Here is a 19,749-nt window from a genome sequence, read left to right as displayed (position 1 = left end):
TAACTGTGTATCTACACGATTGGCTTAGCAATCGTTGGCCGCCGCTGATTGGCTACCATCCTAGAAAAAATCTGCGATTGGTCAAAATAGTGACAACGGATAGAGTCCGGCATGCGATGATTGGACGAATTGTGAGAACCCGGAACGAAGCACTAGTAAGAGCTTAGTAGCCAGCTTCACTCAAACAGTCAGTGTTTGAGCTTTGCCGATTGTTAATTAAACGCTACACAATAATGAATAATGGCGAAGTTAGCTAACTACTGTTTTGACTGAGCCGCGTCGTCCGTTGCCGCTTTACAACGATTGTACTCAATGCTAACTAGTTAGACGCTCGTCATTTCATTCCAGCCACAGTGAGGGAACTCGTTTAGCCTCGTTAGCGTCGATGACAGCTTTGAGTGAGCCACATTTGACAATAACATTTGATATCCATTACGAATGGTTAAACGAATTGGTTTAGTTTGTTGAGAGTTGTCGTAACGTGACGCCACCGTTGCTGAATGTGCGGGGACACAAGAGACGGCGATAGCAGCTCCAGCTAGCGGCTAGCCATGGGGAGAGCCGTGTTTGTTTGCGCCTTTCTCCTCCTCGTCGTCTTCGCCTGCGGAATCACAGCCGGTAAGTATGCAAAAAAAAAAAAAAAAACTGCTTGCTTGGTGGTTTTACGACTCGCTGCTAACTGTGCTTTGCAGTGGGGGGGCTCTGCTTTTTGGTCAAGCTACCAGTTGTGTTGGGATGTAGCATCACTGTGGACTATCTTTAAATTGACATTTAAAAGTGGACTTGTTACTGTTTTGCAGACGAGGAGCCACGTGGGGATGACCCACCAGAGCTAAAGGTGCGTCTGAGCGTTACAATTTTGATTTGACCGATTTTAAAATCCGTGTAAAGCGGGTGGGGGGGGGGGGGGATGCTCACAACATTATTTAACACACAACAGAAATGTGTTGTTAAAGCACCCCTGCCAAATATGAATGATGAAAAAATTTGCAAGTATATGAAAGGGGCTTTAAAAAAACTCACGAGCTGTGTGTGCACTCAGGGCGAACAACAAGGCGCTCTAAAGCAGCCAGCTGTAAGCCTCAATTCCATACTATGACTGTCATGTAAAAAAAAAAAAAAAACTCCTCTTCTGTCTTTCTGTGAGTGAAGTGCATGCACTCAAGGTAGATAACGTGGCACTCTAAAGCGGCCATGCCAGCAGACTGCGCTGTTCTAACTTTACGTTAAAATTATGGACCCTAAACTACACAGTAACTGTGCATGTGTAATTATTTGTCAAATAAGGACGATTCCCTTTCCTCGCCGTCGACAGCCTTACCACGATCCCGAATCAGAAGAGGACGACGTCCGTTCCAACGCCAAAGTCGCAGCGTCCGTTTCTACCACCGCCGATGTTGACGACGACGCTGCTGATAATGTGTCAGAAAAAGAGAAGCAGCCAGTTGATGAGGTTCTGCCGGGAGAAAAGAAGGAAGACCTGCCAGAACCACACGTTAAAGTGGAGAAACCGAAAGAAGGCAAGGGCAGAAAATTCGCCTTTTTTTTTTTTTTTTTTAAATAAGAGCCTTTTATTGAATGCAGTATTCACATTGCGTTTAACTCTTTTACTGCCACACGTTATCAAAAAAAAAAAAAAACCCTCACAGTGCCAGCTGATTTCGAGCATTTTAACTCACCTTTCAAGGCAAACAGAATATTGTGTGCTTTTACTGTATATGCAAATGAAAGATCACATCCCATTCTTTCATTAGACCAAAAAAGTATGTTTGTACCTTATTCCGGTCTTTAATCATCATTTAATAATGTCATATGAGCGAAAATTGAAAAGGAGAAAACAAATTTTTTGTTTGAAATTGCGTGCTTCAAAAAGTGGAAACATAAAAAATATGTTTTAAAATGTTAACATTGAAGATATAATACACAAAATTGAGTCAGTTGCTGGGCAGAAAAATGTCTTCCACAAGTAAAAGTTAAGCTGATGAATCTTCTTCTTCGCCTGAAGACTTGCGTCCATTTCCCTGCCACTCTTATGAGGCGCTCCCCCTAGTGGCCCCCCAAGTAATTGCTCGATATAGTCATGAACAATGGAGCTGTTGTAGTGTATCAATAATCTATCTTGACAATCGACTTCTTAGTTTTTAAAATTCTAATAAAGTTCAGCGAGCTCCGAGTGTCATCAGCATGTTCAATGAAAATTTAAAACAAGCAAATAGCTCCTTTGTGTTCTCTACAGTAAATAAAGTTCTTTAAAATGTTCTTATCTAATTTTATTTTATTTTTTTTTTTAAATAAATTCCTCCCCAGTTCCCGTGGCGAACGGCGGCACGGCGGACGGCGAGCCGTGCGTCTTCCCGTTCATCTTCCAGGGCAACGAATACTCGGACTGCACCGCCAACGGCCGCGGGGACGGACGACTGTGGTGCGCCACCACCTACAACTACGACCGCGACAAGAAGTGGGGATTCTGCGAGAGTAAGTCGCAACGCCGACCGACTCTGCGAGCGATCGTGTCGACGTGTTCATGTATTATTATTATTATTATTATTATTATTATTATTATTATTATTATTATTATTATATTGCCGATAATAGCCGAGCAGCAGGCGCAGCTGCGGCTGCAGGCGGAGGAGGCGGAGGCCGAGTATCAGACCTTCCTGCACATGCTCAACAGCACCACCAGGAGGAGCCAGCGGAAAGCGTGCGTGGCTTCCGTCACCTTTTTTTGAATCTAAATGGTTGGCGCCTGACGTTTTGTCGTTTCCCCGGCGCAGGCTGTACGAGAAGCTGCTGAAGGTGGCGGAGGGCGGCCACCAGCGGGCCACGGAGAAGGTGGCGTACGCCATGTTGTTCGGAGACTACATGAGTCAGAACATCAGCCGGGCCAGGGACATGTTTGAGAAGCTGGCCGCCGAGGGATCCCCCAAAGCGCAGACGGTACTTGGGGAAGCCGTTTGAGTTAGCTTGATGTGTTGGATTGAGGTCCAGGAACGATAGCACGTCCGAATGCTCGATCACGTGACGAGTCAGTGGCTGAAATGGACCGTCATGTTGCTGAAGTGCAAACTGGTGTTTTTTGTTTTTTTTGGTCATTTGATTTGACTTTGTTCTGCCTGTTTATTTCCCCGCAGGCTCTCGGATTTCTGTACGCTGCCGGACTTGGAGTTAACTCCAGTCAAGCGAAGGTGGGTTACTGTTCATTTTTAATTATTATTATTATTTTTTTTTTTCCTTCTAAAGATTCATGCTTCCATTTTATGCCACTTATTGTGTTCGGATTTGTGTGTTTTAAGTTTTTGTTTTTTTTTTATCTCTTTTTTTTTTTTTTTTTTTTGTATGAGATTTCTTCATTAGAATGTATTTTTATTTATTGTAACAAATATTTATTTACTTTTTAAAAAGTGTGTATTGCAATTTTTGAAATGACCATTTTATAGTCATATTTCTTTTGACAAAAAAAATAATATTTTTGTAATTTATTTGTATTTTAATTTTTTTTTTACAATACTATGTATAAAATAAATCCAAAAATATATAATCTAGATAAATTAATTTATAGGAAATATTCTTATAAATGTATCCCAGTGAGTTATTTCTTCATTAGAATGTATTTTTATTATTTATTGGTAAATAAATTGTCCCCTCCGTGAGCCAACAATTATTTAATTACGTTTTAAAAATATGTGTATTGCAGTTTTTGAAATGAGCATTTTGTAGTCATTTTTCTTTTGATGAAAAAAAAAATGTTAAATAATATTTATGTAATTTATTTGTCTTTTAAATATTTTTTTACAATAGTATATATATATAATACAAAAATATATAATTGCATAAATTAATTTATAGAAAACATTCTTATAAATGTATCCCATATTTACTGGTACAATTGTAGTTCTAAAATTAATTTTGAAATGACCATTTTGTAGCCATTTTTATTTTAATGAAACAAAAATTTATATATTTTTAGAATTTATTTGTATTTTAAATATTTTTTTTTTACAATGGTATGTATAAAATAAATACAAAAATATATAATATACATTGATTCATAGAAAATATTCTTATCAATGTATCCCATATTTACTGGTACAATTTTATTTCTAAAATTGAATTTTGTTTTTTAATATGTAATCTATTTTTTTGTGTGTATTTTATTGCATGTTATAATTTTAGCAGTGCAGGTAAAATGTTCTTTTCCTCTTTAATATTTTTATTTCTGTAATTTTTATTTTTATTTATTTATTTTTGTGTAGTAGTTGTTGATGTCTGTTATGTGGTTGCAGGCGTTGGTGTACTACACCTTCGGTGCCCTGGGAGGAAACTTGATCGCTCACATGATTCTGGTTTGTTTTCGCCCAACCGTGACCGAAGAAACAGCTGCATTCAAATATAAAAAAAAAACAACAACACATTTCTGTTTCTGCTGTTTGCCTCGATTAGGGCTACCGATACTGGGGCGGCGTGGGCGTTCCCCAGAGCTGCGAGTCTGCCCTGACGCACTACAAGCTGGTGGCCAATCAGGGTGAGAACGTCGTTGCCCGCTCGCTCGCGTGCCGCCTTTAAGTGACTTTCTCTCTCTCTCCCGGCGGGCGACTCAGTGGCCAGCGACGTGTCGCTGACGGGCGGCTCGGCCGTGCAGAAGATCCGTCTGCTGGATGAGCTGGAGAACCCGGGCTCCGCCAGCGGCATGCTGGAGGAGGACCTCATCCAGTACTACCAGTTCCTTGCCGAGAAAGGGGACGTACAAGCACAGGTAAAAAAAAAAATAGTGCCAACACTGATAGCATCAACTCTTACCTTTTTAATACTTTGGCCTTCACTCCCAAAAACGTATTTATACGTTTTTCATATTGAACGCTTTTATGCGGGTTCTGATCTGAAGAGGTTACATAAAGGGATATTTGACTCATTGAACAATTTTCAGCAGTAAAAAGTTCATATATTTGTCCAGAATTAATTTGATAACTTCATTATTTTTCATGTACAATTAATACATTTTAAAAAGTCAATTTTCTACTTGTTGTGGACTGATGATGAAATCACCTGTGCTGAGGAAGTAGGTAACGACCAATCATGGCTCACCTGTTTTCTGGGGTTGGTCAGCAAACTGAGCCATGATTGGTTGTTACCTACTTCCTCAGCACAGGTGATGTCATCAGCCGACAGCAAAAAGATTTACTTTTTTTAAAGGTATTAATTGTCCATGCAAAATGATGAAGTTACCACATTAATTATAGACAAAATATTAACGTTTTACTGCTGAAAATGGCTCAATGAGTCAAGTATCCTTTAAAGCAATGGTAGTTATCACGGAAAATGGCCAGCAGGTGGCAGCAGAGTATAGCTTAGCCAGGGCCATGTTGCAACAAGCTCTTTTTGACAGTGTTTGCACCAGGAATATGAAACTTAGCTCTATTCTAATTCTAATTGCTGCAAAACAGAAACTGATAAAAATATACTTTTTTTTTTTTTTTTTTTTTCCTCCTGATGAAAGAATAGACTTTAATCTTTCTTTTGGTGGGTTCCATGTTTTTATAGCAATAGAACGCATTATTCTGCGGGCCTTTAAAAATGAGTCACAATCCAGTAAAATGGGGCGATGGGGGTTTCTTGAGGGAAAATGGCTGCGAGTGAATGAGTTAATTTGGGACCCTCACCTTTTTTCACACTGGTTAGGTGGGACTCGGTCAACTTCACCTGCACGGAGGGCGTGGTGTGGAGCAGAATCACCAGGTAAGCATGTGCCCAAGACAGATTTTGACTCCTCCTCCAATGTGTTCCTCCACCGCTTTGACTGATGAATGACGAGACATTTCCTGACCACCAGAGGGCATATGACTACTTCAACCAGGCAGCCAATGCGGGAAATACACACGCCATGGCTTTTCTGGGCAAGGTGAGTGTTATTGCTGCTACCCGCTGGACCGGGGTGGAACTACTCCAATCATTTGATTGCTATGATAAGTTAGAAATGACTTAATCGCTTTTTTTTTTTTTTTTTTTTTTTTTTTTTCTTTTTCTTTTGTGACATTTTGTCCTTTCAGATGTACAGTGAAGGCAGCGACTTCCTGCCTCAGAACAACGAGACGGCCCTGCAGTACTTTAAGAAGGCTTCAGACCTGGTCAGGCAGACTTTTTAAAATGTAGTTTGGTTCTTATGCTTTAATCATGTGTTTTGTTGATTGTTTTTTTCCCCCACCTTTTTTTTCCAGGGAAACCCCGTGGGTCAGAGTGGCCTGGGCATGGCGTACCTGTATGGAAGAGGCGTCTCAGTGGTATGATCACATTCACTGATTAAAAAAAAAAAAAAAGTCTGAGCAATTTGCCACGAAAATCCCAAACACAAGCCGCACGTCCTTTTCAGAACTACGAGCTGGCGCTGAAGTACTTCCAGAAGGCCGCCGAACAGGGCTGGGTGGACGGCCAGCTGCAGCTGGGCACCATGTACTACAGTCAGTCACGGCGCCGTGTCGCTTTCTCTTTGTGAAATGGTGTTCAATGCATTCTTGTCAGGATTGGAACGCGCGCATCTTTTTTGAGTCCTTTTTGCTTTTTTTTTTTTTTGCGCGCCGCAGACGGCATGGGCGTGAAGCGCGACTACAAGCAGGCGCTCAAGTTCTTCAACCTGGCCTCGCAGGCGGGGCACATCCTGGCCTTCTACAACCTGGCGCAGATGCACGCCACCGGCACCGGCGTCATGCGCTCCTGTCACACCGCCGTCGAGGTCAGACACGCCAAATGCCAAAATGGCTCTTCACACACGTCTGCTTTTTACAAAATGCTACATTCAGTACCGTTTAAGATCATGAGACTATAACTTAACTCATTTGCTCCCAAAAACGTGTAAATACGTCCTATTTTAAATGTTTTAAGTGTCCCAATGACGTATTTATACGTTTTATTTTTTTATTTTTATGCTAGAGCATACAGAAGGCTTTGATGCAGCATCTCAACTGCAAAGAATGGTTGAAGAAATGGTAGTTATTACACAAACGGCCAGCAGGTGGCAGCAGAGTATGAGGATCAACCAGGACCATGTTGGAAAAAAAAAAAAGCTCATCCTGGATATGCAGCTTTCGTCCAGATTTTCCCCAATATTTAAGATTTCATATAAGGATCATTACTATTTTTTTTTTAAATACTACATAATCCTTCAAAGGCAATTTTCTATTAGTCATCCATCTAACTAACACACAAACTAGCTATGACAAGAACCCTGTGAAAAGGGATTTTTATTTTTAATTTTTTGTTGTAGCTGTTTAAGAACATGTGCGAGCGCGGCCGCTGGTCCGAGCGTCTGCTGACGGCGTACGGCAGCTTCAAGGAGGGCGACAGTGACTCGGCGCTGGTGCAGTACCTGCTGCTGTCCGAGCAGGGTTACGAGGTGGCCCAGAGCAACGTGGCCTTCATCCTCGACCAGAGTAGGACCGACTCCCAGTTTTGACTTTTTTTATTTTTTTATTTTTATTTTTTTATTTAATTTAATTTTATTTATTTTTTTTTTATTTACCCGTTTCAATTGGCATTTGGAAATCACAAAAAGGAATTTGTCTTGCTCCGCTTTTGAGACTTGCATTCTCTACCACGCCCCACCAGAGGGCGCCAAGATCTTCAACGAGAGCGAGACGTATCCTCGAGCTTTGCTTCACTGGACCAGAGCCGCCGCTCAAGGTGCGATCACACGTCCCGTCCCGCGTATCCCATCAGGCGTAGTCGTCGCTAGGGATGTAACGATATCACGATAACGATATTGTGGGAAGGTTGGCGAGACAAAAAGTTCACACAATATTGTAAAAAAACAATTACAAAAAACCCCCACAAAACTAAAAACATTTTGCTTTTGTACGTAACAGCAATGCATAATAAACAGCATACAATCTCTAATAACACTTAAAGAGATACTTCACTTATTTAGCCCATTATAGCAATAAAAAGTTAATATTTTGTCTAGAATTAATTTGATACTTTCATTATTTTTCACATACAAATAGTACATATTTTGCAACTTGTCGACTGAAAATGACATCACAAGGGCTCAGGTAACCAATCACAGCTCACCTGTTTTCTCGGTTTGGTCATGTGACATTCACAAGCTGAGCTGTGATTGGTTACCTGAGCTCTTGTGATGTCATTTTCAGTCACCAGCAAGTTGCAAAATGTGTTTTTAAAGGTACTAATTGTACATGAAAAATAATAAAATATCAAATTTATTATAATGCAAGCACACATTAAGTTCCATATTGACTCTGTTCACATTATTATATTAATAATAATTAATAAATTAATGAATAGTTAATTGTTTAATATATTTAATTAATTAATTATATTATATTATATTATATTATATTATATTATATTATATTATATTATATTATAATATTGATAATAATTGATACATTATAATATTCTCACACAAATGTAATTCATCTGACCAGTAGTGTGGATTTGAAACATTGAAGGGCCAAACTGCACCCAAAAAACTAGCCACCAGAGGGTGCTAGAACTGCACAAATGGAAATCAACCCCAAATTTTTTTTCCCCACAGATGTGCTGCTTTTTTTGTGCGCCGACGATATACTGTGGCAATTTTAATATCGCGATATTGCCGGTTCCGTTGCATCCCTAGTCGTCAAACACTGGCGCTCTCCCGGCAGGTTACACGGTTGCCAGGATCAAAATGGGCGACTACCACTTCTACGGCTTCGGCACGGACGTGGACTACGAGACGGCCATCATCCACTACCGGCTGGCTTCGGAGCAGCAGAACAGCGCGCAGGCCATGTTCAATCTGGGTTACATGCACGAGAAGGGGCTGGGGATCAAACAGGTGCGTGCGCATTGTGACACGTCGTTGCCGGTGACAAGACCCGATTTGAATGACATCACTGGGCCCTCGCGCAGGACATCCACCTGGCCAAGCGCTTCTACGACATGGCGGCGGAAGCCAGTCCTGATGCCCAGGTGCCCGTCTTCCTGGCGCTCTGCAAGCTGGGCCTGGTCTACAGCCTGCAGTACATGCACGACCTCAGTGTGAGTACTCAACATTTAAGTACACAGTACTCATTTGAGCATATGAGCTTTTGGGCTGCCAACGGCACACAATTAATGCCAAAAAAATGTGTTTTAAAAACAAAATTTATACCAAAAATTATCTAAAACAAGCAAATACTGGTTAATAACACTGGCTTGAATTTTTTTCTTTTTTTGATGGGGGGGGGGACTTTTTAGCCATTTATCAATGAGCTCAATGCAACAAGCTAACCATCGCCGAGCTGCAAATTTAAAAAAAACAAAAACATTTTGATGGATAAAGATGAAAAGTACACAAATATTAGGGGGGGAAAAAAATGAAAAATACATTTAAAATAAATTAAAAAAAAAAAATCTAAATAAAAAATACATGGGAAACCCCCCCCCCCAGATAATTCTTTAAATGAAAATACCAAATGCACAGTTGGAAAGTAGAAACAAGAACAAAATGTAACTCGTATATTTTGATGAAAAATAATAGATGAGAGAAGTATGCACGAGAAGTAGGCAAATATTAGGGCAGGAAAACAAATTTAAATTCAAATTTGGGGGAATAACAAATGTGGCAAATATATTAATTAGAAAAATACCAAAATAGTAAGGGAAAAACAATATCAACCAACAGCTCGTTAGCTAAACACACATTGGCTGACACGACACCCACGTCACTCACCAGGCCAAGCCCCTCCTATTAAAGCAAAACACACTCAAAGTCACAAAAAATGTGAGAATGGCGACTCTTAAGTGGAGAAAAATAAAACCTGCACCTCACACGTTTGTTTATTGTTAACAGCAGTGTCACCTTTGATCGGATTCTTGTGCTTTCTCGTCCGTCAGGTTCGGGAGCTGGTCTCTCAGGTGGACCTGGACCAGCTCCTGGGCCCCGAGTGGGACCTCTACCTCATGACGCTCATCGCCCTGCTGCTGGGCACCGTCATCGCCTACCGCCAGCGCCAACGCCAGCACCAGATCATGCTGCCCCCTCGGCCTCCCGCGCCCCCGCCGACTCCGCCCCCACCCGCCGCCGAGGCCGCCGAAGCCGCCGACGAAACGCCGCAGGAGCAAGCGCGAGCCCAAGTCGAGGAGGAAGAGGAGCGGCAATGAGAACGGCGGGAAACTGGCGAACGAACGCTCTTCCGGAGTAGCTCGTGCTTGCCGCACTCGGGCTTTCTCCCAAAGACACAAAATGGCCGCCGGTGCGTGCGGTTTCTCGAGTGGAAGACGCACACGTGGGGGGACGCGCTGGATTTCCAAACGATCAAAGAAACTATCACTCATCTCTTTCCAAATTCATCTGGAAGAAAGGTTTTTGTGCATGTTTTATTTGATTGCATACTTTTTCTTTTTCTTTCAATAGACGATATTAGTTCCAGAAAGCGTGTCGTGTCCAACAAATTTTAATTTATGCACAAAAACTGGACTGGGATTTTCCAGGCTTATTTTTTTCTCTCATTATTTAATTTTCATCACTCTTGTTTGTTTTTCATAACCTTCATTACAACAACAACCGTGCGGAAACTTAATATTCCACCAAAACTGATGTTTTTTTGTTTTTGTTTTGTTTTGTTTTTTTGTTCTTTCCACATGCATGACATCGTCACAATAAAAAAACAAAAAAATTGAAATGAAAATTAATGGGAAATTCAAATGAAACGCTGGTCATTTTTAATGTCTTTGTTAAGTTTATAAATAAATTAATAAAATATAGGTGAGTATGAAAGGGTCCGTAGATTATTATTTATTTATTTTTTTTTAGTCTCGTGTTTGAAAGTTTTCTTGAAATCGCTCTATATTGTCCTGGAAGGGCCTAAAATAAAAATATTTACAGGTTCAATTCGAGAGTCAAAAAATGAAACAAATGTATATTATTTATATAATATTAATATTAATTTATTTTAAGAATTCCGATGAACATTCAGCTAACAAAAAAAATTAAACAAATTTATTTATATTATTTATAAAATATTTATATTAATTTATTTTAAGAATTCCGATTAACTTTCAGCTAACAAAAAAATGCCGTAAAATACAAAATTCATATTTCCAAGAAAATCTCATATGCTCAAATCAATAAAACATAAGAAAAAAAACAGCAATAAATATTAACAAAAATTGAAATCCTCCAAATTCAATTTTTTTTTTAAATGATTTATTTTTATTTCAATTTCAGTACTTGTTTCTAAAAACCCCATTCATTTGAATGAAAGTAGGCCAAAGAGGTGGCGTGGGAAGCTGCGCGCCCGATTGGCTCACACCGGCTGTCAGTCATCCCCTCGTGGGCGGGGCCGTGGCGCTAAAGTGCTGAAAGTGCTAAAGCGAGTCGCCGCAGGGGTGCCCCACCGATTGACTTTTTGCCCCGTTGCACGCCGCCGCCACCGCCACTACTATGGGGTGGCTTTGTGTTGCCGTGGCAACGTGCGTGCTGGTGTCGCGCTGTGTCAAAGGTAAAGTGCTGGAAACCCCCGTGTGTTGTTTTTTATTGTTTTTTTTGTTTGTTTTTTTACTCATCAGTACACTGCGTTTTATTTTTCCGGTTAGCGACTAATCTTTTCATTTTTAAGGCGACAACTGGTGGTGGAAGTATGAAGAGGGAATACGGCACTACAGCAAGGAGGCACTCAATAAGGTATTTTGTTTTTGTTTATATACTTTGTTAGCCACAACGAAATCACCTTTTAAACTTCTGCTCTTAATTTCCGTAATGAATCCGTTTCAGGACGTCCGACTAGAACGGAATCACAAAAACAAAAGCAGCATTTCCCGCTGGAACAAATGCAAATCAATTCATCCATTGTAGACATCCTAATATATCAACAAAAGTTTTGTTGACACTAAAATGTAAATGACTCAATGAACATTTGACGTCACTTTTCGGAAGATGTTTTGGAAGCGATGAGGAGAGCTTTTTTCTTGAGTTTCGTGTTCCAGGCATATAATGTGCAAAAATGGCTCTCGGACAAGTTGGGGAAACATCACCATAACATCCTGTCAAAAGTCAGACCTTCAAAATAAAAGTGACATTACAATAACTCCTAATATATATATTCTATTTTTATATATAATAGAATTATTTAAAAAAAATATTTGTCATTGCTGTTATGCACAAAAGGACAATATTGTATTTTTTTAAGTATGAGCTCTTTTTGTTTTGTTTTTTATTTTTATTTTTTAAATGTGACCTTTTTTGTATCGGACCTTCATATTGTGCTAATATCACATTGTGATGCTTGGATATTACATCCCTAATATATTTATAAAAAATAAAAAATAAAAAAACTCTTAAAAATCCTTTTTTTGTTTTTTTTTGTTTTTTGTTTTTGTCTGGAATGCATTAATGGTGTATCCATTCATTTCAATGGAGAAAGATGATTGTGATGCCAGCTGCAAAATTTGCTCGACGTGACCACCTTTGGCCTTTAGGGGGAGCTAGATAACGTCAACCACATGGAGTCGTACCTCATGTTAAAGACCTTTTATGAGGCCTTGAATAATCTTAAAATGTTTTTCATGTTAACGTCGCACACAAAAATGAGGCCTAAACGGCAACCGTGTCGCTTTCAGGAGTTTCCAGAGAAAACTCGTCCAATCGGCTTCAAGCATCCCGTCTTCCAGTGCCCTGATATGAGCCCCTCGCCTTCAGCCCCTTCCTCAGGTGCCTCGCACGCACGCACACGCACGCACGTGACCTTCCTCATCTTCATCTTTCCTCCTCAGTGGAGCTGGTGAAAGCGGGCGACATCAAAGTGGTGGCCGCCTTGGGCGATTCTCTCACCGTACGTTCTGCGTTCGACCACCGGACGTTTCGTTAGGTCCACCTGCATGTTTTTCGCGTGTGTGTCCCTTTTGCAGACGGCCATCGGCGCCAACGCCACCACCGTCCTGGGCATCCCCATCGAGTTCCGCCACGTTTCCTGGAGGTGAGTGCGGAAACTTGGAACCGCAAATATTTGACGCCTTGATTGATGAAATGTCGTTTTGTAGCATCGGCGGTTACGGCTCGTATGAGGACGTCATTACTTTGCCCAGTATGTTTATTTTTTTTTTCTTTTTTGAAATCACGTTGATGTCGTTCGTCTTGAACAAATGTGATTGATCGGTGCGCGTTTTGTCAGACATCCTGAAACTGTTCAATCCCAAGCTGCTGGGCGCCGCCCGAGGGAAAACGCTTCACGGCATGGAGGCCCACCTGGGCCAGACGGGCCTCAACCTGGCCGTGACGGGTCACAACACCTTGTACGGAGTGTGCCTTCGTTTCTGTTTCCATGGCAACGCACTTCTGCGTTCACAGCGAATATTCTCCCTTTTTTTTTTTTTTTTTTTTTGGGCAGCAATCTTCCTGGCCAGACGAGACATTTGATTGACACCCTCCGAGGCTTTGAGGTAAGAGTGTGACGATATATCGCTAATCGTGATAAATCGTGATACTTTATCTCCCGATAGATTATAGATACGCCGACGCAAGTATGGCGATATTTATAGTTAATATACAGCCACTCTAACGGCCTCCATTGTTCATGACTTAGTGAGCAATTACTTGGCGGGCCACTAGGGGGCGCGCCTCATAAACGTGGCGGGGAAATGGACGCACGTCTTCAGGCGAAGAAGACTCATCAGCTTACTTTGACTTGTGGAAGACATTTATATGTCCAGCAACTGACTCAGTTTTGTATGGAGGACAACAGTCAATATAAATAAATGATTAAATAAATGACTAAAAGTGAAAATAAAAATGGATATAAAAATCTAATTTGAAAATTATGTCCAAAAAAATAAATGTAAATGGAAATCAAAAGAGCAAAAAAAAAATTCTATTTTAAAATGTTTTAATTTATGAATTACATTTTTTAATATCCGTTTTTATTTTCACTTTGAGTTAATTTTAATTAATTTATTTAGTCATGTATTTATTTAATAATTTATTTATTTAGAATTTTGGCAGTTTTGGTCCTCCATAGTTTTCCATATGTTTCTATGAAAAATGTGTATTATATCTTCAATTTTAACATTTTAAAACACATTTTAAGTTTCGACTTTTTGAAGGCCACAATTTCTGAGGAATATTAATACTGATTTAATATTTAAATAATTTTAATTCTTAATTTACTTTTGTCAACGTAACACGGAAAAATTGTCACATTTTCTAAAATGAAATAATTGACTATGTAACTGACATTTTGCGTGACAATAATGTTGAAGAAAGACACAAATTTGTTCACAGTAGGTTTGTCTCTGTTAAGAAGACATTTTGTATTTGTTTGGCAAAAAAAAAAATACACTAAAGTACTCACTGTGAAGAAGACAACAGTTTTAATATTGTGTTTCAGTGATGATACATAAATGATTTTCTCGTTGAAAAAAACATCAATTTAGGTCTTGAGTGGTGTTATCGTAGATTATCGTGGTGTTATTACCGAACCAATATATCGATAATTGCGGTATTCTCATATTGTGAGCCTTGTATCACATATCGTGAGGTTCCCACCCCTATTTTGAGGTATGAAAGAGTGTTGTGCTCAAAAGTATTGGGACAGCACGAGGCTTGTCTGTCTCCAGGGTTTGAACTTTGAGAAGGACTGGAAGCTTCTGACCATCCTCATTGGCATGAACGACATCTGCGACTATTGCAAAGACAAGGTGCGTCTTTCGCGATTCATTCGAGTGATGATCCTTCTCGTTTGATCCAATTCTTTCATTGATCGGCGTTGTCTTTGTTTTTTTTCTTCACAGGCTCTCTTCTCCGCCGAGAACTTCGTTCACTACATGAGCGTCTCCTTGGAAATGCTGATGAATGAGGTCAATGGAAGACGAATGACTTTTGGTTTTTTTGGGGGGTTTTTGTCGGCAAGCTTGTATCTCGACGGTCGCGATTGAGTCCCGCGATCCGCTTTCAGGTTCCTCGCATGATCGTGAACGTGGTGCAGATCCTCCCCATGCAGACGCTGCGGGAGGTGCACAAGCCCACGCCGGGGTGCCTGCTCCAGCGGTGAGTGAGTGGCAGCAACAAAACGCAATTTACATTTTCATTTAACGGTAATTTTTTATTTTTTTATTTTTATTTTTTACAAATGTGTGACTTTTATTTTGCGACGGACCGGACTACTTGACTTCTGACTTGACTTGACTTTACATGGAATTGATTTACTTGACTTTTGCCACAATAATTTGGGACTTGAATGAAATTTGAAAGTCGAGACTTAATAATAATAATAATAATAATAATAATACATTTTATTTATGATACCATTTACATCACACGATCTCAAAGGGCTACAAGTAGAAAAGAAAACGGTGTACTTAAAAAAAAAAAAAAAAAAAAAAAAAAAAAAAAAAAAAAAACTTAAGACTTCCTCCTCCCTGATGCAGTCTAACATTATTATAAAATATTTATTATGATTTGAATCTACTTTCAGCTCCTTCTGCTCGTGTCTGATTGAACCAGTGGGTCGTTCTGCTGAGCTACGTGAGCTGGTGGAAATCAATTTGGAGTTTCAGGTACAACTGCAACACGTTTGGTTAATTGTGTTAACCATTCTTTTTTTTTTTGCTGAACTAAAATTGCTTTCAAAATGAGCCTTATAAGTTCACTTTAAACCAAGATGGCTGACTTCCTGTGTCTTCCCAGCCATGTGTTCTTGAGACTATTTTTTTTTTTTTTTTTTTTTTTTTTTTTGTGGGTCCACTCATGATAGACAAGTCTACCAAATTTCATGTAGCTAAGTAAAACAAGCTCCAGGGGCTGAATTTTGGAATAAAATGAAATATTTCAGGAGGTTAACTGGACCAAGCAAAGACCCTAAAATTGCCGCGTCCAACCAAAATGGCTGCCTTGATGTGTCTTTGCACCCATGGGTTCTTGAGACTTTTTTTTTTTTTTTTTTGGTGTTTCCACTCATGATATACATGTCCACCAAATTTCATGTTGCAAAGTCAAACTTATATGTGGAGACTGAATTTTGGATGAAGAAATAACATCTAAAATGTCCGCTTCCAACCAAAATGGCCGCCTTCTTGTGTCTTCCCAGCCATGAGTTCTTGAGACTTTTTTTTTTTTTTGTGTGGGTAGACAAGTCTACCAAATTTCACGTTGCTAAGTAAAACAAGATTCAGGGGCTGAATTTTGAAATAAAATAAAATATTTCGGGAGGTTTACTGGACCAAGCAATGGCCCTAAAATGGCCGCTTCCAACCAAACTGGAATTTTTGGAAATTCATGCTTTAAATCATGATAGACATATCTGCCAAATTGCATTTTGCTAAGTAAAACTGGCTTTGGGGGCTGATTTAAAAAAAATAATATATATATATATATATAAATAATAATAATAATAATAATAATAATAATAAATAAATAAATCTGTGGGTATCATTGACCGAGAAATGGCTAAAAAGTCTGTCAAAATGGCTCCTTCCAATCAAAATGGCTGACTTCGTCATTCCTTTCATTTCTGGCACGACTTATCTTCCACAGAGAAGACTGGAGTCGTTGCTGCTTGCCGATCGCTTCTTCCGGGACGACTTTGCGGTGGTCCTGCAGCCGTTTTTAAAGCAAGCCGACCCGCCTCGCCTTCCCGTAATTCATCACAACAACGCCGTGACGTCATCGCGCCTCCTCTCTTCTCATTGGCTTGTCGTTTCTTCCCGAGCCAGAGCGGCAAGATCGACATGAGCTTCTTCACCCACGACTGCTTCCACTTCACCATCAAAGGCCACGAGGAGCTGGCCAAGGGCCTGTGGAACAACATGGTCGACCACACAAGCCACATTCTTACTATTATTATTTTTTATTTTATTTTTTTTAAACCGTCACGCCATGCTTGTGTGTGCACAGTTTCAGCCCGAGGGCGGGAAGACGGTGGTGAGCAGTTTTTCAGACCCCATCACCCTCGTGTGTCCGCCCACGGTGAGGCGAATAGCATCAAGCTAACGCTAACGTCAATGCAGCATGTGATCCAGGCGCGATGCGTTCAGGGTAGCTCCGACATAACAGTGTTAACCCATTTCAATGACTTTCCTTTTTTTTTTTTTTTTTTTCTGTTTTCGGCGTCACAGGATCATCCGTACATCTTCACCCGACCCCCCTCGGCCAAGTCCGGCCAGCGTCCCGGACCGCGGGCGCCGCCGATGGAGGTCGTCTACTTCCTGCCGGCTGTACTCGTGGCGTTCGGGCGTCGTGGTTTTTTGTAGGACTCTCTTCTCAGACGGGTGATTGACGACGTCGTTGAAAGTAAGTCTTTTCACGTTGTTACGGAAAGACGATAATAAGCTTCGATGTATCAACCTTTTTTTTTTTTTTTTTCCCCACCAAATTCCTGTACATGCTTTAAATTGTTTTTGTGTTTCGTAACGAGTCTTTGAAACCAAATATAATGTATTTATAAAACTCTATCATCGTGACTGATGCTTGTTTTAAATTAGAATTTTTTTTCCCCCAAACCGATATCAGTATGAGTATTCACTAGTATTTAAAAAAAAAAAATCATTTAAAAATGACAAAAAATGGTGAAGATTCTGACACAAATGATTCACCAATGTTTCAAACGGTTGCAGTATAGCGCCAACTACTGCCCAGGAGGACTTACTGTTATCAGATTTTTATGGATTTTATTTATTATACAGTAAATATATATATATATAATCATACATGTATATATTATATTTATGTTTATTGTATGTCAAGGCACCACTGTATATTGAAATAATTGTATATACAGTATATGATGATAAATAATGCATAAATGAAAGCTTAAGAAGTTCTCATCCTTGTCAGCCCCGCCCCCTGCTCTTGTCTAGCCAATCAGACACCAGCCTGCTCTTCCTCGCTGACTCTCTTCCTTTCCATCATTTCTTCTCATTTCTCATCCCCGCCGTGCTACTTTTTGCGTCTTCTTTTTCTGCCACTTGACGTGGAAAGTGAATTGTTGATGATCTCCGGCTCGCCTTGAGCTTTTGTTGCCGTTTTTTTTTGCCTTTCTTTCTTGCACTTTCCGTGACACTCCCACCACAGCGGAACGTAACCGCTTGTACCGTCGTCACGTCCCTCTAAATTAAATAACGTTTGCTGAGTTGGAAAACAGTCTGGATTCCCGTTCAGGGTGTTTTTATATTTTATTTTGTATTTTTTTTCTCCTCCGACTCGCTGCTTCTCCGCTTCCCAGAGCTGCGAGTGCGTCCGTCCTCCTGTCACGTTGCCGCTTTGAAAAATGCAAAAAAAAAAGTTTGAGTTTGCCTGCACCGACTTGTCACCGCGTACTTCTTCCGACCTGCTTTTCAAATGCACTAAAAAGAGAGACGCAAACACAAAAAAAAAAACTATACGTGCCCAGCAATTTTTAGCACATTGTAAGCATATTTGAGCACGCAAAAAATTGCACCCTTAAAGACATACTTGACTCATTGAGCCATTTTCAGTAGTAAAAAGTTCATATTTTGTCTCTAATTAATGTGGTAACGTCATTATTTTTCATGTACAATTAATAGCTTTAAAAAGTAATTTTTCTACTTGCTGTCGACTGATGATGACATCACATGTGCTGAGGAAGTAGGTAACGGCCAATCATGGCTGACCTGTTTTCTGGGTTTGGTCAGTAAACTGAGCCATGATTGGTCGTTACTTCCTCAGCACAGGTGATGACAGCAATTAGAAAAATGACTTTTTAAAGATAATAATTGTCCATGAAGTTATCAAATTCATTCTGGTCAAAATATTAACTTTTCACTGCTGAAAATGGTACAATGAGTCAAGTATCCCTTTAAAATATAGAAAAAAAAATATTGTAGTGTCTGTCTGTGCCTTTAAGAGGCGGGGCCGCTGGGGTAGCGTGTGAGTGTCTGCGTGTGAGCTGTAGCTGACAACAGCTTTGGCGTGAGTTTGCTCACTTTTTTTTTATTTATTTATTTATTTTTAGCTGCTTATAATAAAAATCTGAAAGCGTATCAGTGACTGTGGCTCTCCTTTCCCGCACACAATGGCATCACAATAAGTAATAAAAACCCAGAAAAAAAACGATTGAGTCATTGCAATTAGTTTGATGCATTTGACTGCCCTCCACAAAAGAGCTTCTACATAATAGTATGTTAAGTATATAGAAGGCGTATGCTATCTTGCATTGTAAGGTCGTCTCGGGTTTATTGTTTGCCGAGTAATAGATTTTTTTATTGTAAATGTGAGATTTATCATCATGGGATATATGCGCCTCCCTCCATTACGTGGTGCACCTGCAACCACATTGTCTCGCCTGTTTGTGTCTGGCAGGCTTACACAAAGGTCTTCTGATGAGCATCAAAAGAAAACATTATTCATGTGTAAACAAAAGGACCCGGCCGCCTCGCGCAGGGCAAACACGGATGAGGTTGTAGCTTATTGTCCTCTGGGAAGAAAAAAGAAAAAAGCTCAACAAGGGACGCTATGGTCCTCTATTGACGTTTTAGGCTAAGCAAACAGCTCTCTCTTTTAATGATGTCAGTATCTACTCAGGCAGGTCTGATGCTTTTACTGGACACTTGGACGCAACAATGGAGCCAAAATGGCCGCCGGGTCAACAAATTTGTGATTCATTAGCGTTTCTTTGTCGGTGTAACCGAATGCTGATTATTCATCGCTTTCATTCTGAATCTACTTCATGTCATTTTTATTCAAGTAGTCGTAGCAATGTGGACAGAGGGACACATTATGTAATCATATTAATAATGAACAACTACAAAAAAATGTAATGTTTTTCA

At 40.0% G+C, this 19,749-nt stretch overlaps 2 protein-coding genes across 3 annotated transcripts; both read left to right on the top strand.

Moving 5' to 3' along the window:
* The first annotated feature begins 102 nt into the window (after nucleotides 1–102).
* On the top strand, nucleotides 103–10,406 carry sel1l (SEL1L adaptor subunit of SYVN1 ubiquitin ligase). The gene is made up of 21 exons (XM_077510859.1): nucleotides 103–618; nucleotides 801–838; nucleotides 1,316–1,520; nucleotides 2,308–2,475; nucleotides 2,596–2,701; nucleotides 2,775–2,937; nucleotides 3,132–3,185; nucleotides 4,284–4,343; nucleotides 4,441–4,522; nucleotides 4,599–4,753; nucleotides 5,677–5,733; nucleotides 5,828–5,896; nucleotides 6,045–6,122; nucleotides 6,213–6,275; nucleotides 6,365–6,452; nucleotides 6,576–6,724; nucleotides 7,256–7,421; nucleotides 7,597–7,671; nucleotides 8,655–8,827; nucleotides 8,902–9,030; nucleotides 9,868–10,406. The coding sequence occupies exons 1-21, from the start codon at nucleotides 552–554 to the stop codon at nucleotides 10,132–10,134; spliced, it is 2,412 nt and encodes an 803-aa protein (XP_077366985.1). The 5' UTR covers nucleotides 103–551; the 3' UTR covers nucleotides 10,135–10,406.
* A 457-nt stretch (nucleotides 10,407–10,863) lies between these two features.
* LOC144010517 (phospholipase B1, membrane-associated-like) lies at nucleotides 10,864–19,687 on the top strand. 2 transcript variants are annotated; one of them, XM_077510864.1, is made up of 16 exons: nucleotides 10,864–11,474; nucleotides 11,592–11,656; nucleotides 12,592–12,682; nucleotides 12,745–12,803; nucleotides 12,880–12,947; nucleotides 13,012–13,055; nucleotides 13,143–13,263; nucleotides 13,359–13,410; nucleotides 14,551–14,664; nucleotides 14,758–14,823; nucleotides 14,922–15,013; nucleotides 15,441–15,522; nucleotides 16,499–16,600; nucleotides 16,678–16,773; nucleotides 16,859–16,930; nucleotides 17,080–19,687. In XM_077510864.1, the coding sequence occupies exons 1-16, from the start codon at nucleotides 11,417–11,419 to the stop codon at nucleotides 17,212–17,214; spliced, it is 1,317 nt and encodes a 438-aa protein (XP_077366990.1). In that variant the 5' UTR covers nucleotides 10,864–11,416; the 3' UTR covers nucleotides 17,215–19,687. The 2 variants fall into 2 exon arrangements, with proteins under 2 accessions (XP_077366990.1, XP_077366989.1); XM_077510863.1 differs by having other exon boundaries at nucleotides 14,584–14,664; nucleotides 16,678–16,930.
* The last annotated feature ends 62 nt before the right edge of the window (nucleotides 19,688–19,749 follow it).

The sequence above is a fragment of the Festucalex cinctus genome, chromosome 21, assembly GCF_051991245.1.
Source record: "Festucalex cinctus isolate MCC-2025b chromosome 21, RoL_Fcin_1.0, whole genome shotgun sequence".
NCBI classification, from domain to species: Eukaryota; Metazoa; Chordata; class Actinopteri; order Syngnathiformes; family Syngnathidae; genus Festucalex; species Festucalex cinctus.
Note: the sequence above shows the minus strand (reverse complement) of the source record. Positions and strands in the feature narration are given on the sequence as shown.

What these genes read in the sequence shown, in the direction of transcription:
- sel1l (XM_077510859.1), top strand. Translation starts at nt 552, where the DNA reads ATGGGGAGAGCCGTGTTTGTTTGCGCCTTTCTCCTCCTCGTCGTCTTC. An exon ending in CGCCTGCGGAATCACAGCCG is followed by an intron (nt 619 to 800) that starts GTAAGTATGCAA and finishes ACTGTTTTGCAG; the next exon opens with ACGAGGAGCCACGTGGGGAT. An exon ending in ATGGAAGAGGCGTCTCAGTG is followed by an intron (nt 6,276 to 6,364) that starts GTATGATCACAT and finishes CGTCCTTTTCAG; the next exon opens with AACTACGAGCTGGCGCTGAA.
- LOC144010517 (XM_077510863.1), top strand. Translation starts at nt 11,417, where the DNA reads ATGGGGTGGCTTTGTGTTGCCGTGGCAACGTGCGTGCTGGTGTCGCGC. An exon ending in TTCCGCCACGTTTCCTGGAG is followed by an intron (nt 12,948 to 13,011) that starts GTGAGTGCGGAA and finishes GTCGTTTTGTAG; the next exon opens with CATCGGCGGTTACGGCTCGT. An exon ending in GCGACTATTGCAAAGACAAG is followed by an intron (nt 14,665 to 14,757) that starts GTGCGTCTTTCG and finishes TTTTCTTCACAG; the next exon opens with GCTCTCTTCTCCGCCGAGAA.